Raw genomic sequence first — 16,136 nt, 5'->3', positions numbered from 1 at the left:
TTTAGTCCACCCTAGGTGTTAGGCCCAGTTTAATATTCAACTCAATTTAATACAATATTTGAAGTAGGCGTCCCTGCTTTGTCTCTTTTTTATCTGAGGGGTCCGATGAAGAGCCCTGAAGTAGAGAAGTCAGTGGAGCATCATCATAGTAACGAGAGAACGAGAAACATTAAAGCAGGAAACCAGGAAGTTGGGAGTGGAAGAACTGAGCTTAAATATGCATTTGACATTGGGTTAGGGAAACTACTTCATTATTTGAAAGAAATAAGTTTTTTTGACAAGGGGATAGATCCCTTTTTTCCCATGCATGTTTGTGGTAGGCTGTCTTTCTCAGCTCACCGCTCACTTACTTATATCTCAAGTCATAGCTTACCTTACATAGTTTGTCAAATGTCACTGACATTGACATTTTCTGATAAATGTCGGAGAGTAACCTAATATAACAATCAACCCAGAATTCACATCAGTGAATAATTGAATGACATCAATTCATCAGTGCCAGATTAACTCTCCTTAATAACACTTTTCTTTAGTTTTGAAGTGTTGTTATTGGAGTCAAATGTAACTAAACACGGCCATGTTTAACTTGGCACTAATTGTCCCTCTTCTTCAGGTGCCTGTCATCTGTGTCTCTCAATAGCTTGTCATACAGGTCATAGGAGTACTAAAGGATCATGTTTCTCCATCCTGGTGTTTTTTGTATCAACCACCATACACATCAATAGTCAAAGGACACTTTGTGATCTGAAAACCACAAAATTATTTTTAGGGTCAAGATAACTCAAACACATTTCTCTTTAATTGGATTTGACCTTCAGTGTTTTTAAATAATATATTCCCTCATCCTTCATTATTCTAAAAAAACTTGGAGTGGTCTGTGTGGTATATACTTTATTGTTTGTGCTGTTGTTTTATGTGCAGAGAATAAAACACATCGGTTATATAGCAACGTATTTTTTGTGAACCACCCTTTTAAAGCTCCCCTATTCTTGCCTATTGTATCATCTGCACTTGATCGCTTCCTTGGTTTGTTTTGTGCCCAAAACAGGATCCTAACACTAAACTATAAAATCCTTAATTTATCCGTGTTCATGAAAACAATAGTGACTCAGCTCTCTTTCTATATTGGATCTCCTCTCATGTGGCTAAAGTTGCAATAAACAAGCCCTGTGGTCCTAATTCCAAAATTGCAGCATCCAGGCAAAAGACATGCCATATTTCAACAGAACAGTTTAGACATGATCAGGAACAACTAATGGCTTAAAGCGTTTGCTATTTTTTTTTACTGTGTGATCTTAATTGGTGTATCCAAATATGAATACTCTTATGTGTAACCCTGGGATGTGTTCAGACTTTTAAGCCCTTATTTTACAACCCAAATTGTGCATTAGCTGAAATGAGTAAACATCCAAGCAAATACATTGACCATCAGTGCATTCCATTGAAATTGCCACACACACACACACAAAAATCAAGACACACAGTTAAAGCAGGTCTTATTTACAGAAGTGATCAAATGGTAATCACTCACTGACCTTTGTTTCAGTTTGATACTGGTATTTTCTATATGTCAACAACAAAGCATTAGTTACACTGTCTGAAAACTGTTCCCCACATCATAACAACATATAATGCTATCAGCCTATTCACATGGCTTTATTTTCATGGTATGCAAACTGCAGACACATCATGGACATAGACACTTTGAGTCGTGTCTGGGTTCTCAGTAACAGTTGAGCCAGCCGTAGTTGAGCAGCGTACGCATCACTCTCTTGTATGGCAGGTAGTATTCACTCTGTCTGGGGCCATCTGAGAAATATAGATATCCTGTGGGAGGAAGCATTAAATGTTTTATGCATGTTTCAATTGAACCAGTATTACTGATTGTTTTGACAGCAAAACCGCACACACTATTGACATTCATGGTGGTGGTGAGAGTGAACTGAAACTGCTAATCCAAAATATGCTAAAATACAACACTGAATGCCTGGCCAAGAAATAGCCCCTGCCTTCAGTATTTACAGTATTTATTTAAAACTCATGTTTGAAACATGATTAATCGATCTTCGCATCTAACTAGCTACTGATGATGAGGATTATCATTTTCTGTCATTCTAACCAAAGACAACTCTTGACTTGTATGAAAAGGGTTAAATGAGTAAAGTGAGTGGCATTTCTCACCATAATTCTCAAAGACTGCATCTACTTTGGAGCCTAAGCCAGGGAAATCCCAAGTGATGGATCGTGGATATCCAGGGTCCATTTGGTTTCTCCCCTCATCATAGCTGCAAGAGAGAACAAAGAGACAATGCTATGTAGCCGTACCCAAAAAATATCTCAGGGATTCATGTTTTTATTTACTAAAGACCACATGTTACGTTAATTAAAATAAGGACTTGACCTGACCAGCACTCACCTCCAATACTGATTGTTCACAAAAATGAGTGTTTTTCTTGTAGATGACACATACACGGCTGCATCCACCTTACTGACTGAAGAGGGGAGGCCGAGGTTGGTGATGGACTTTGGATAGCCTGAAATGACCTTCTTTGCATAAGCCCTTATTCCCCAGTATTGACGACCTGTAGAGGAACAGTTGGAGGTTGTTATATCACAGAATTCAAAGCTAACAAGACACTAAAGGGTTAATTAATGAACATTACCTTCAAAAAGATACACCACGTCCTTGTACGGGACTTCAAAGGCAGCATCAACAGAGTTGATTTGTGACCACTTGCTGCTCACTTTTGTCAAACGGAGACCTCGTGTAGCTGAACTCTTCCTCCAATAGTATCTAGTGAGGAATTTAAATTGAAATGTAAAAAGATGCGTCTATGTCCCATATTAACAAGATGGTCGTCACATTTTCAAAATGTACCCATTTTTGAAGAAGAACAGGTCATTCCTGATGGAGGTAGCAGCGTCAAACACCAGATCGCGGCTGCACTGCTCATCTCGGGGGTTGGGCAGTGGGTCTGGGTTTGGATCTTCTGTTGGTTCCTCTGGCTCTGGTCCAGGATCCGGGCCAGGTGGTGGTTGAGGTTTTGAGGTTGGTGAGGGCCTGGGTGTGCGGCTGCCTAAAAGATGGATTTGAAAAAATCAAAATTGACTAATATATTACCTGAATGTCAAGCATACAATCCACATTGAATATAAAATGTGTCCAGTTCCCAGTTCCTATGCAGTTCAGTCAGTGGAAAAGGAAGTTGAAAATTGCAAATGATAGCATGAGACATTCATTCATAGATCAGTTGTGTTGTAGTTCAGATATAGCCAAAGGTAAAAAAAAAAAAAAAAAAGATATCTGCATGGCTTTGATCATTTTAATGGAAGATTGTCTCATCTTAAATCAATTTGACACATAATGTGAATCATTATATTGTAGAATCTGATGTTTTTGCTCACCATAAAGGGCTTGAACCCCACGTCTGTCATCATCTGGCAGCTTGTATCCGTTTGTGTTGACATATTGATAAGTTGGGTACATTAGTGCACGTTTGTCCCTGGAGTGATCCAGACCCAGAGCGTGGCCAAACTCATGGGCTGCCACCAGCAGCAGATTTATACCTCAACAATTACAATAAATTATGTTAAACATATATTATATAACATATATTTCACTTCATTACAGGTCTTTATTCAATGGGCAAAATCAAGTTATTTACAGCTCTATAGATTTTTCACCTCCTCCCCAGTGGACATTTTTGGGATTACTGAAGTGAAGAGTGTATTTACCTCTTGGGGTAAGAGTCCAGGTTTCATCATCATCAAAGTGTGTGTCCCCTCCCTGATTCCTTCCAGGAGAGTTAGCATGAGCCAAGACTCCACCCCTCCCGTCAAAAGGGTAAAAGTCCCCGTGATCTGCAATAAGGAAAAGAAGATAATGTAATCTGCAGTTTCAGAGTGTTATCTAACAACGTCTTGTTCAATCCGGACTCACATCCACCCTTGAAGAGGATCATGATGTCCGCAGTACCACTGTTGACCTGCTTAAAGTTCAGTGGGATGACATCGCTGTAGAGCCGGAAGGCCTGAGCAATGGTAGTATCCACCTGAGTCCGGCTCAGATCGGGAGTGTACTGAGTGATCCTATTCAAATCATATGACACAGTATGCTGTCACTATCTTTGTTTATATATTCAACCACCAAAAATACAATAAAAATATGATCCTACATTACTATGTCACCTGTATGTAATTAGGCTTTTCTCCCATCTGGGTCTCCCAGCAAAGTGTCCGTATCGACTGATGTCTGACACACCACACCTGGGTGCCTTCATCACCTCTATAGTCTCGTTATTCAAGACACCTGTCACCTGATGGTCAGATGATGATGTGAGATGATTTCTAGTATGAATCATATAAATCCATTTCTTTGACTACAAGAAGGCAAATCTAAGTTAAAGCTTTCATTCAGTGTAATTACCTCCAGGCCAAAGAATGCCTGCATGGCCTGTAGATCCTGGCTGAAGTTGTTCTGAGAAATTCTTCGTATTGTGCTGTTTGTCACCCCAACATCACCGTAGTATTGTGAAAGGTATCCCTGATACCAGGAGAAGGAAGAAGATTGTATTGCATTCAGATTTCATTCCACCTGACTATCAGTGCTTAGTCTAAACAATCTGCGACTTTTAGCAAACTGACTTACCTCTGACTTCTCTAATCACTAGAATGTCTTTAAATGCAAGCATGTTCCCCTGGTAATCCCCTGTCTAGTCCAGACTTAAGCTGATATTTATGCAGAACATATTACTGCGTTACCTCTGCCAGGCTTTCATCCTCTGGTGGAACTGTTGGAGCAACCGTAGGTGCTGCATGACACAGGGCTAAACAACCCAGCAGCACTATCCAAAAATCAGCCAGAGACATCTTGTTAAAATGCCCTCTTCTCTCCACACACTCTCCACTTATAAAAGAAGCCTTTATAGCCTGAGCTGCGTACTGTTCGGATCTATAAGCTGAATAACCATGTGCACAGTCAACCTTTTGCTTTCAAGTAAAAGGGGGGAGAGAGTAAATAGTGCCCCCTCTGATAACACAGTGGGAGGAGATTATTAATGCTACTTCACTCTTAAAAATTTTTTTTAAAATGTAATTGTGTTTCCTTCTGAATGCGCACAGTGCAGTGAAGTATTTGTTATGCGTTTGTTTTAGCTAAAGTCAAACACTGAGCTGCAATTGAGCGTCACAATTACATCAGACTGATTTGCTTCATTATTCATTTCGTATTTTGGTGGAAAAACTACAGGAACTCAAACTCACAAACTGCCACTCATCACAAGTGACAAATTGAAACCTAAAACCGTCTCCCGGACAGCAGCAGACAGCCACTCTGTCAAGAAAAACAATGTTGACAACATTTTGTTCTTTTCAGTGTTCTCGTCGATGTACTGTGACCACAGTCCAGTTTGGTGGGTAAACATGAGCGTGTGTAGTTAACTCGTCGTTGTTGCAGAGACTCCAACAACACAGGGGCACTTAAGCTCACATGACAACTGACAGCGTGGACAGAAACTGCTTATTTGCACCTACTTGTCTACTTATATATGTGTTTCTCTAATAGAACATAAAAGCCTTATTGATTAAAAAGAGAAAAAAGTACAGGTATGACCCTGGGACAGTGAAGGTTGGCAGTTTACCTACTGTACTTATTGTGATACAATTCTGAGTTGCTTGAGTATTTTCATTGTGTGTTACGCTTACACGTACTTCACTAGATCCATGTACTTCACTAGATCCACGTACTTCACTACATCCACTACAATCCACTTAGTTCCATTAATCCACTTAGTTCCAATCTGCCCATTATTCAATATTTAATATTATTTTTTATCTGGAACTGCCAAGCATCCTATTGTATAGTTTATATAGTGCTTTAAATTGTGATACTCTACTCTTATTGTATTTTATATTTTGCATTTCTGATTGTATTGTACCGCTGCTATGATGACCTAATTTCCCCTCTTTGTTAAATAAAGTGTCTATCTACATTTCCAAGTGAAATATTGTAGGTTTTACGTCACTATATTTATATAATAGCTGTAATTATTGGTTTACTTTGCAGATCTCAGAAGAGTTCCAAAAGCTAGTATGAGCATCCAAAATATAATGCATTGTTTTACAGTATATTAAACAACCCATTAGTATATAAAGCCGTTTAAATGAGCTCCACAATCAGCTACTTAATTGAAAAGTTGCATACATTTTTTTTAAATTATATTACAATTGTATAATTAAGAATAACTTCACTTCAACTTTTATTCTTAGAGTATTTTGTTAATACCTGTACATGTGCTTTTTATTATTTTACTTGTAATAGAGTATATTAAAGCTGGGATACTATTACTGCTTCCCTTTACTTACTTGTTGTACAAAAGCATCTTTTATGAGAGTTGTGAAGAAAAATGCATTTTTTAAATTCAGTTTAATAAGACACATCCTCTTATGACATATTCAGATTGACAACATAGTCAAGTTACATCATCTTTGCAATTGCATTTGGTATTCACATTACAAGTTCTCAGTACTGTACATCTGGTAAAAATGTTATTTTACTCCATTTGACTTCAGAGATGTAATTTACGGTAATTCAAAAATCTAAACCATAACATTTCAAATACATGATGTTCTATGTTTGTTATCTCAGTTTCACAACTACAAAAAAGGATATATTCTAACTATGGTGTCCACCACCAATGCATCAGCATCCGAGCCAAGAATTTGCTGAAATCATATTCACCATCCGGTTTCGTCTGAAGTCATACTGGTAGGATTTTGTCCCACTGAAGAGGAAGATGCTACCTGTCAACAAAGCATCATATACATAAAAAAGGTGTCATCTCTTCATGTTGTTTCAAAACAAACAAGATGAAATGTGAAGGGCAAACTTTAAACACAGGATTTCCATTTGACATTGACACAACACATTGTTCTAAAACTGGGGCGAATGGTGTTTTCAGTACAAAAGTGTGTTCAGTGTGGTAAACCCCACCCGTCTACCACCTAAACACAGTAAAAACGAGAAATTACAACTTCTGTTGTAGTTGTGTTCTATTTGTATCCTGCTGCTCAGGTCCACAGTATACAAAGTTCATGACCACAAACTGTAACGGGTTTTCTCTTTTTGTTTACCATCTAACTTGAAGGCAGCGTCGACCCTTCTCGGGATTCCAGGCCAGTCTGATTGGATGAGCCTGGGGAAGCCGGGGTCCATCCTTCTCCTGCGCTCATCATACCTGAGGTTAGATCAGTCAAATACGTTCATTGTAGAGCCTTTTCTTAGTGTGGGAATGTCAATTTGTTTATGTATAATGCTGTTCCGGTTCAATGTTTAAAATATTTGGTCAATACTGGAATTAATTTGCTGTTTGGGTACTGACAGCGTTTGCTTGTATGTTAACAATCATTTACTGGGCATTACAGGTACAATATAGATATTGATAATGAATTTATCAATTTATTCTAATGGGCAAGTGTTCCTGTTTCCATAAAAACATAATTTTCAGCATGAAGTTGGCATCAAAAAAAGTTACCTATAATAAACCTCTCCTGTGAAGAAGACTGTTTTCCCGTATTCACTGATGTGCACGGCAGCGTCAACCTGCCTGACTCTGGAGGTGAAGCCGTACTCATGGATGGAGCCAGCATGACTTTTCATCTTAAGCTGTTGAACCACCCAATACTTATGACCTGGAAAAACACAGCCGTGTCACTTCATTTTGGGACACTATGAAAAAACAGCAACATACCACAAGCGCTGCAATGAGCCTCTTGCATGAACTGCAACACTTAAGTTGTACAAGGCTGTAATTTTGGCGCAACATTGTGTTCCCCCCCGAATGGAAATCCAGCCATGTCATGCTGACAAGGCCTAAGTGATGCTTTGCAGACTGCCCATTACTCTACCAGTGAATATGTACGCCACGCCTTTGGCAGGGATGTCATAAGCGGCATCCACGTGAAAACTGATGCTGGGTAAATATGTGCTGCTGTGGCTCTCTCTCAGGCGATTCCAATAAGTTGGCTGTGTTGTTCTCCTCCACACGTACCTGGGTTTCAACAATAAGCAGCCTCAGTTGCAGCTCAAACATATTGAAGCTCTTTTGCAATCATAATCCAAAACATAGTCTGTACCTGTTCTTAAAGAAAAGAATCTCATTTCCAATCAAAACTGCTGCGTCAAAAGAAAAGTTGGGGTCACACTTTCTGGGTGCTGGTTGTATTTCCACTGTTCTTGTTGGTTTTCCTAAAGAAAAATGATGGACCAAAATGCAAAAAATATGGAATTGTACATATGGTGCACTATTATCTGATTCATTTATTTCCATTATGTGCAAAAAAAAAACCCTCAGCATTTCTAATTTGCTCCTCACCATATAAAGTTTGGATCCCAAGCACATCGTCTTTGGACAGAGAGTACTGTGTACTGCTGTGATACCTGTAGTTGGGGTACATGACAGCAGAGGGGTCTTTTGAGTGAGTCAAACCCAGTGAGTGGCCGAGCTCATGAGCTGCAACGGCGAACAGGCTGTAACCTGAAATATACAGCAACAGGCACGTTCTATTAGTTCATTTGGCAGGTGGATTGACACAGAATCACACTGAAAACTGCTGTTTTTGGATTTGAAACTTGCAGGTATGTTGCACTTTTACCACACTCCAGCGTCGATGTCACAGTGGGTGCTTTCCATCAGCTGTCAAAGTCAAGTGGAACACCTACTGTGACACCGAGTGTAAGGTGTTTGAAGTTTCTAACTCTTAAACACACAAAGAGCAGCAGAAAAAGTTATTTGCTGTCAGTTATGGTCCAGAATCGACATTGTCAAAAGAAGTATTCAGATCCTGTCTACTGCAGTAGAAGTAGAAATACTAAAATGTCCTGTTTTCATAATTGCACTTACAGTTAGTCATGTCAGCAAAACATACCTAAAGTATCATAAAATTGCTCATTATGCATGGCTTTTTTTCTCTTTTGAACTATATTATTATATCATATAACAGATAGCAGAAGTAAGTAGTATTTAATTTTTTTTATTATTTTTTTGTAGTTGATAGGGCAAAGCTAATTTGACATCCAGGTGATCTAATCTTTGTATGAATAATCTTAAAAAACTAAAGCTATTAAATAATCATGCTGGAATAAAAAGTACTATAACTAAGATGTAGTGGAGTAGAAGTATAAAGCAGCACACATACAATTCAGAACCTACACAAATGTAGGTTTGCAGGAAAAAATCGATTAACCTCAACAAACCATATAAAGGATAAAGCACTGATTTGACAGATACTCAGGATAATCTGTTGTGTTTTATTCTGACAAACCTTGTCTCCCCAATGTCCATGTTTCATCCTCATCAAAGTGCACGTCTCCTCCCATCCCCTCTCCTGGCTGAAAGGCATGAGCAAGCACACCCCTGGGTCCATCAAAGGGAAAGAAATCTCCATGAGCTGCAACAGAAAAAACCCTTTTCACTCCATGAAGTAGACAGGGCTTCAAAATGTAATGTGCTGCGTTTGTATTATCCCTCTTCTTCTGTGGTGTTTTTATCAACCATAATTAGGAACTCGGTTTTGAGTGTATCTCAACCAACATAATAATTATTCAGAAGTGATTTTCTAGATTTACTTCTGCGGGCGAAGGAGAAGACTATATCAGCTTTGTCACGGTTGACTTTGATGAACCTCAGTGGTGCAGCATCACTCCACATCTTCAGGGCTGAACGAAAGGACTTTTCCACGTCCTCTCTCTTCATGACCCGAGTGTATTTGGCAATCCTGGACAGCACAGACGGACACGCGCATATAAGACAGTGGGAGCGACAATATTACATTAATCAGAAAAAAAAAAAAAACATCTCACATGTATGTGATGGTGTTGTTCTTCCATTTAGGCTTTGTGGGGTAAAAGCTGAAGTTTTCCACATCTGGAACACCACATCTGGACTCCCTCATCACATCCAGGGTCTTAGGGTCCAGACGACCTGTCTCTCTCAGACCAAAGAAGTTTTGCATTTCTCTGATCTTTTCCTCCATGGCCGATGTGGATCTGATCCGTCTCCCCGACAATCTGCCTCTGGGACTCAGGCTGTAAAACCTCCTGAGGTAGCTCTGTTGTTGAGAGGAGTTCAGATCCGGAGGATTAGGTCTCAGTTCTTATGACAAAATGTCTTAAATGTATGAGGTTAAAGGTTCTTTTTCCAGATGCACATGTGATACGAAGACAAACGGAAATGAAATGAAAGAGAAGTCCTTTCATCCTTAATTATTGTTGAAGTGTGTTGCCATCAGAGGAAATTCCTCTCTCTAATTTGGTAGTTCAGTGTCGGTCAAGTAATGATTAGCCCTCGTTGACCCTACTTATTAAATGTACAGTATACCAATTGCAAAGAGGGATATAAGTGATTTTGACACAGTTGAGCAGTGGATTAGCAGGAGCTGCAATTATAACAAGATGAATGCCCATATTTTGTTTTTCTCTACCCATCGGGTAACATTGAGATTAATCCTAATTTGAAGACAGTGTAATGACAATAGATGTTGACACTGTAATGTAAATAATGTAAATAATAAAACACCTGCATTAAGTTGTAGCTATACTTTATAATGGAACCAAACAAATCCAATACGCAGGATATTACCTCTTTAAAAAAAAAAAGCACAGTAACAAAGCCTTGCTTGGTTACAGTTTGTTTTACATAAAACTAACAAAAGTCACATTCATTATTTAAGTTGATATGTATTAGCACCTACATTTCAAATGGGACATCTTATCTAATATAAACTATGAAGACAGTCGTCCATCCACACACCTCAGCCAGCTCCTCATCCTCAGGCCTCGGCCACTGGTCCTGATCGACTGGTAAAGTCCACAAGACTTCTGCGAACATCAGAGAGCCCAAAACAGGTATCCACAGCCAGAGCAACTCCATGTTTTAAATGCACATTTCCACCAGGCTTCACTTTTTGTATATGGGAGTATTCGCAGGGTTGTTGGGCAACCATATGGCACATAAGCACTGAATCCTAGTACTTACAGATTGGTCTACCTGCTCCAATTTTCTGGTTTTGTGGTTAAAACTACCAATGAATCGTCTACATAATATGTCTGGGCTTTCTGTCTGTCTTAATGGGGAAAGACGTGTGTACAGTGGGTTTCGTCATGTAAACCCGGAGCCGAAAGTGTTATTTGTGAATTTTGTAGATTCTTCTCAGTCAAAACCTGCAGGCCACATAAATTACACTCATCATATCTGTACATCAGTCTCTCAGCCACAGTGATGTGCAGACTTGATAAAAAAGATTTAAACTTAACAAACCATCAAAGCTGATGCTGCATGGGAGCATTTATACTGTGAAATACCACACACATGTATTATCAGGTTTACATTTTAAATCTTTTATTTTGACAAAATACGACTCATAAATAAAACTCCACTCAAAAGTGAAAAAGCACAGTGTTTTTCTTCCTTCTCTTAAAGGTTTTCAGGTAATTTCCTTGCAGCATGTTCATGGATTTACAGTATTTCAACATCCAAGCCAGGAATTTGCTTTCTCAACTCCGACAACATGTTTCTGGGTGTAGTCATATTTGTAGACTTGTGACCCGATGAAGAAGTAGATGAAACCTAAGAGAGATGAGGACAAATCAGATGTTCAAGAAGCAAAGTGTCTCATATTTAACCTTTATCGCGTTGTGGTGTCTGGAATGTTTTTGGCTGTTTGTTCTTTAGGCCTTCCAGTCGTAAAGTGGGTAAATTATACCGTTTAAATCATGGAGGGGAAGCACATGCTCCGTTAAACTCCAATACACTTAACTGATGTTGCGTGGAAATTTGCATAATAACAATACAAATTGCAAAAGCCGCCTTAAGCTACAGCCAGAAGTATACTACCTGCTAGACACTTATTCAATCGGAACGTCATCCAGCTCGCCTCCTGTTGATGTGTATGTTATGTGGCATGTTCTGGAATATTGTTTAGATTTGAGTAAGATTTAAGCGAAAAAACAGCGGGCATCATAGAGGGTAATAATTACACTGGCTCACCCTCTTTATGAACAGCTGCATTTATTGTTGTGTTGACTCCGGGAAAGTCCTCGCTGATATACTTCGGGTAACCAAAATCCATAACCCTTCGGTTTTCATTGTAACTGAAAAAGAAACAATATAAACAACGTTATGATTCATGATCGCCTGTTCCTCCTTTTAAAGCCCAGACAAAACATTTGCTCAGGCTGCTACTGGTATGGTCACATCATCAAGGTCCAATTGAACCCTTTGCTCTCTGTGTGAGGTCTAAATGACAAACAAAACCGTTTTTTAAGCCCCAACATGCCGCTGCTCTGTGATTTGTCTCGGTTAGGATTTTCATTTGATATAATGCATTTTCAAAAAGAGTAGTTGGTTTGGGCAAAAAATAAAGAAGGTGCAGTATAATTTAATTTAATTTAGTCTGTAGTTACACCATTGGTCAGAGTAAGTGATGATGTGAGTGTTGGTGTTTCCTCATTGAGCGTTCCTCTTTCCAAATGACCTCAAAGGCATTTACAGCCATCCAGAATCTATTGCACGCTAAGAACTGAATATTCTGCTGGACATTTAATCATCTCTGAGGATTGCGGCAAGTGTGAACTACTTACTCAACATACAGATAAATTAAAGTTTTGTAATTTATTACTGTTTAAAATAATATATGTTTGCACATTGACCATTCACAGTCCAGCCACATATGAAGTTTTGACCTGTTCATGTTAAGCAACACTGTTCATTTGTTGCCTTACCTCCAGTAAATATCATGCATAAAGAAAAGGGTGCGTCCTGTTTTCACTATGTGCACTGCTGCGTCAACGTCCTGGACCCAAGCTGGAAATCCAAAGTGGCTGAGTGCTCGAGGCTTTCCTTTCACAAGAGAGCCTTTCACTGTCCAGAACATAGATTCTGTGAAAACAAAGGGGGGAGAAAATGTTTGTTTTCTCTCTTTATGTCAGATGACGATCACTAATTTGGTAATTGTCAAAATTGTAAAATCTTTGAATAAATTATGAATGTTGAATTGTTTTTGAATGCTGTTGTGTTTAGAGATCGGGATTTCATTATAAGGAGGCAGGGAGATCAAGGAAACATGTTGCAGCTTGCAACACTGCATTACCGTGAATGAGATACGCAGTGGATCTGCGAGGCACCCAGAAGGCAGCATCGATGCTGGTTTCAATCTTAGGCATAAAGTTGGTGATGGGACCTTCTTTGATGTCATATTGCTCATTGTGTTTAATCCAGAGGTATCTTGTGGGGAAAATATGTCAGATAGGTCTAAACATTAATGATAATGATTTAAAAAATGGCATATGCTTTATAACCTTATAAATGTATTGCCACAATTACATTATATAATAATAAAAGTTGTGAATTAAAGAAAAAAATACCATAAAACATACCTTTCTCTGAAAAAAAAGGTGGCATCCCCGAGAGTGGACACTGCGTCAAAAGTCAGGTCTGAAGCACATTTGTCCTGCATGAGTCGAGGGAGCAGCGATCCTGACAGCCAAGGGTTTTGCTGAGAGCTCCAGCCGAACCTCGGAAAGTGATTTGGACGACCTCTGACTGGACCTAAACACAGCACAGCAGGTTCTATTTGAATAAAAACACTCAGGATTCACAAATGTAACCAGATTTCATCAATGTTACTGCACTCAAAGTACAATAAATTAATAGATCTAAATAAAAATTGTTTACTGTAGAGTGCGTTGATATTTGCTACATCCTCTCTGGATAGTAGGTTGGCTGGACGGGAGGATTTGTAGGTTGGGTACATCAGTGACTCTGGGTTTCTGGAGTGCTTCAGGCCCAAAGCGTGGCCAAATTCATGTGCAGCTACAACAAAGAGATTAAAACCTGCAATGGCACAAAGAAAATGCATCTAAATTAATAATATTAATTCATTAAATTAATTCTGCATCAATGTGGCGTGCCTGTGTGATTCACTTCAGCACCTGTCTCTCCTGCTGTCCAGTGCTCATCGTCATCAAAGTGCGTATCCCCTCCAACGCCCAGCCCTGGACCGAAAGCATGAGCCAATGTGCCTCTGGGTCCGTCGAATGGATACAAGTCACCATGCTCTACATAACATAATCCAGGCCAAACATGGAAAAGAAACCACAGAGAACACAATTGTCTTCCATGCGAAAAGAAAATGACAGGCCTCTCGTCTAAATGAGTCTGTCGAATTCAGCTGTCAGTCACCTGGCTCAATTGCTCCATGTGTGTGAGATTGTGTTATATAATACTTGATATATGACCTAAAAGTTGATTTTTTTAAATTCTGTGACTCAAGCTGTTCAATACACTTCCAAATATTCTCTGTACCTGTCTGGTGTGAAGCAAAAAAGACAAAAACCCACCATGGGTCACAAACTCCACCATGATGTCAGCATTGCGGGTGTGCGACCTGACGAACGTCAAACTGCTGGCTCTGGCCCAAACGCTGAAAGCTGACTCAACCAGAGAGTCCACAGTGTTGCGAGGCAAATCTCTGGTGTACCTTCCAATGCTGCAACAGCAATGAGTAAATGTCATGTGGCTGAGGAACATACAAATCAAGACACTTACCCTTAAATATAAAAAAAATATTGATAGCACAACATTATACCAACTTGTGATACGTTTTTTGAAGCTCCCAAATTGAATAGATGACAAAATATGTGGTTACACAGCCGTTGAATATGTCTTCATGCACTTATGTAATCCAGCGGGCGTGCCTCAAACAGAACCAGCAAAGGAATGGATATGGAAGTCCCAGACAGTGTTACATAAGTTCAAGCATGTATGGTGAACTTGGCACTCGATTCAGCCCATAATAACTCTCAAAAGAAGGAGTCCCAAACCCAAAGATCTGTAAACTATAATGATTTGTGGCAGCTCCCTATTTCTGCCAAAGGCTTTATTGCCTGCTGCCTCAAAATGTTTCCATTTTGCATTTTAGGGACAACCAGACGGTTGGTCAGACATGTCTTAATATCTTTCATATACAGATATATACGTATGTTTCGGACTGCAATTCAATTCCACTAATACAATGAAAGGATTGATAACATCTTGATCATTAAACATTAAAGACCACGTAGATACCTGTAGGTGATGACGTTCTTGTTCCAACGTGTCCCCCGAATGTGGCTGTACTCCTCTGCATCTGGGACGCCACATCGAGGGCTCCTCATAGTCTCCAGGGTGTCCGAGTCCAGCACACCTGTTGCATTGAGCCAAAAGAATGTCTGCATGTCTTTCACCTTAGAGGTGAAGGAGGGCCCGCTCCGCTTCATGCGCGCCATAGGCTCTTTTTGCAGGTTGTAGTACTGCTGGAGGTATTCCTGCGAGTAGATTTGAAGTCCGAATCAGATATCAGATGTTGCACCGAAGAGCCAGGTAAATGAACAGGTCCTGTACATCTCTATTAATACCAAGGTAGAAAGCTATTTCCCCTTTGTGGAACTTGTTTTTGAGGAATGCATTATAGTAGATTACACATTATCGGTATGGTTTGTCACATCCATCAAATTTTACATTATGTTAGTTAATAACTTCTACATAAACATACAAATCTGTGAAGGGATTTACAGCATCAACTGTCAATAACACCATCTCCTATTACAATTAAAATCCTTCACAACAATTAACGAAATGAAGACTTTGCAATCAACATTGCCGATCAGTTCCCATGCAGATTGTTTCCCCCAACAATTCCTTCCACATAAAAACAAGAATTCATCTATGAAAGAACATTAGGGAGACAGAAAAATGAAGATATTGGAAAAAAAAAGTCTGCTAAAGCATGCAACATAACAAATACAAGGAATCCAAGGGCAGTGTAGTTACTTACCTCCGCCCCCCACCCACACAAAAGTAAATGAAATAAAAACATTGTCTCAACATCCCACACAAATGGGGAGAAAGGATCCTTGCAATATCCCCTCTTCAAAAGAAATATCTTCAAATTGGCACGTTTTTGGCATTGTACGAGATATGAAATCCCATGCAGTCCAATCTCAAACTTTTGTATAGCAGCTCATGCAATTATGCACTTACTGTGGCCAGCTTCAAGTCAACCTGTGGTTCAGTGGAAGGAGAGCTGTCTCCCTCCGGCAT

At 39.4% G+C, this 16,136-nt stretch overlaps 2 protein-coding genes across 2 annotated transcripts; both read right to left on the bottom strand.

Annotated features, from left to right (window-relative positions):
- Positions 1-1,723: 1,723 nt before the first annotated feature.
- LOC310947175 (collagenase 3-like) lies at positions 1,724-4,869 on the bottom strand (the record flags this gene model as incomplete). Its single annotated transcript, XM_083913893.1, has 11 exons — positions 1,724-1,827; positions 2,182-2,285; positions 2,417-2,582; positions 2,664-2,794; positions 2,879-3,077; positions 3,406-3,567; positions 3,736-3,861; positions 3,941-4,089; positions 4,189-4,316; positions 4,427-4,543; positions 4,762-4,869. The coding sequence occupies 11 exons, from the start codon at positions 4,867-4,869 to the stop codon at positions 1,724-1,726; spliced, it is 1,494 nt and encodes a 497-aa protein (XP_083770019.1).
- An 830-nt stretch (positions 4,870-5,699) lies between these two features.
- On the bottom strand, positions 5,700-16,136 carry LOC310947386 (matrix metalloproteinase-20-like; the record flags this gene model as incomplete). Its single annotated transcript, XM_083914176.1, has 19 exons — positions 5,700-5,798; positions 6,740-6,801; positions 7,132-7,235; positions 7,533-7,689; positions 7,906-8,048; positions 8,134-8,245; positions 8,373-8,534; positions 9,322-9,447; positions 9,626-9,774; positions 9,860-10,107; positions 10,809-10,928; positions 11,563-11,624; positions 13,147-13,280; positions 13,433-13,604; positions 13,731-13,889; positions 13,988-14,113; positions 14,396-14,544; positions 15,123-15,361; positions 16,077-16,136. 19 exons carry the CDS (start codon positions 16,134-16,136, stop codon positions 5,700-5,702), a joined length of 2,583 nt encoding a protein of 860 aa, XP_083770302.1.

Source organism: Echiichthys vipera (assembly GCF_963691815.1).
Source record: "Echiichthys vipera genome assembly, chromosome: 5".
NCBI lineage: Eukaryota > Metazoa > Chordata > Actinopteri > Perciformes > Trachinidae > Echiichthys > Echiichthys vipera.
The sequence above is the reverse complement of the archived record's forward strand: the minus strand, read 5'-3'. Positions and strand labels throughout refer to the sequence as shown.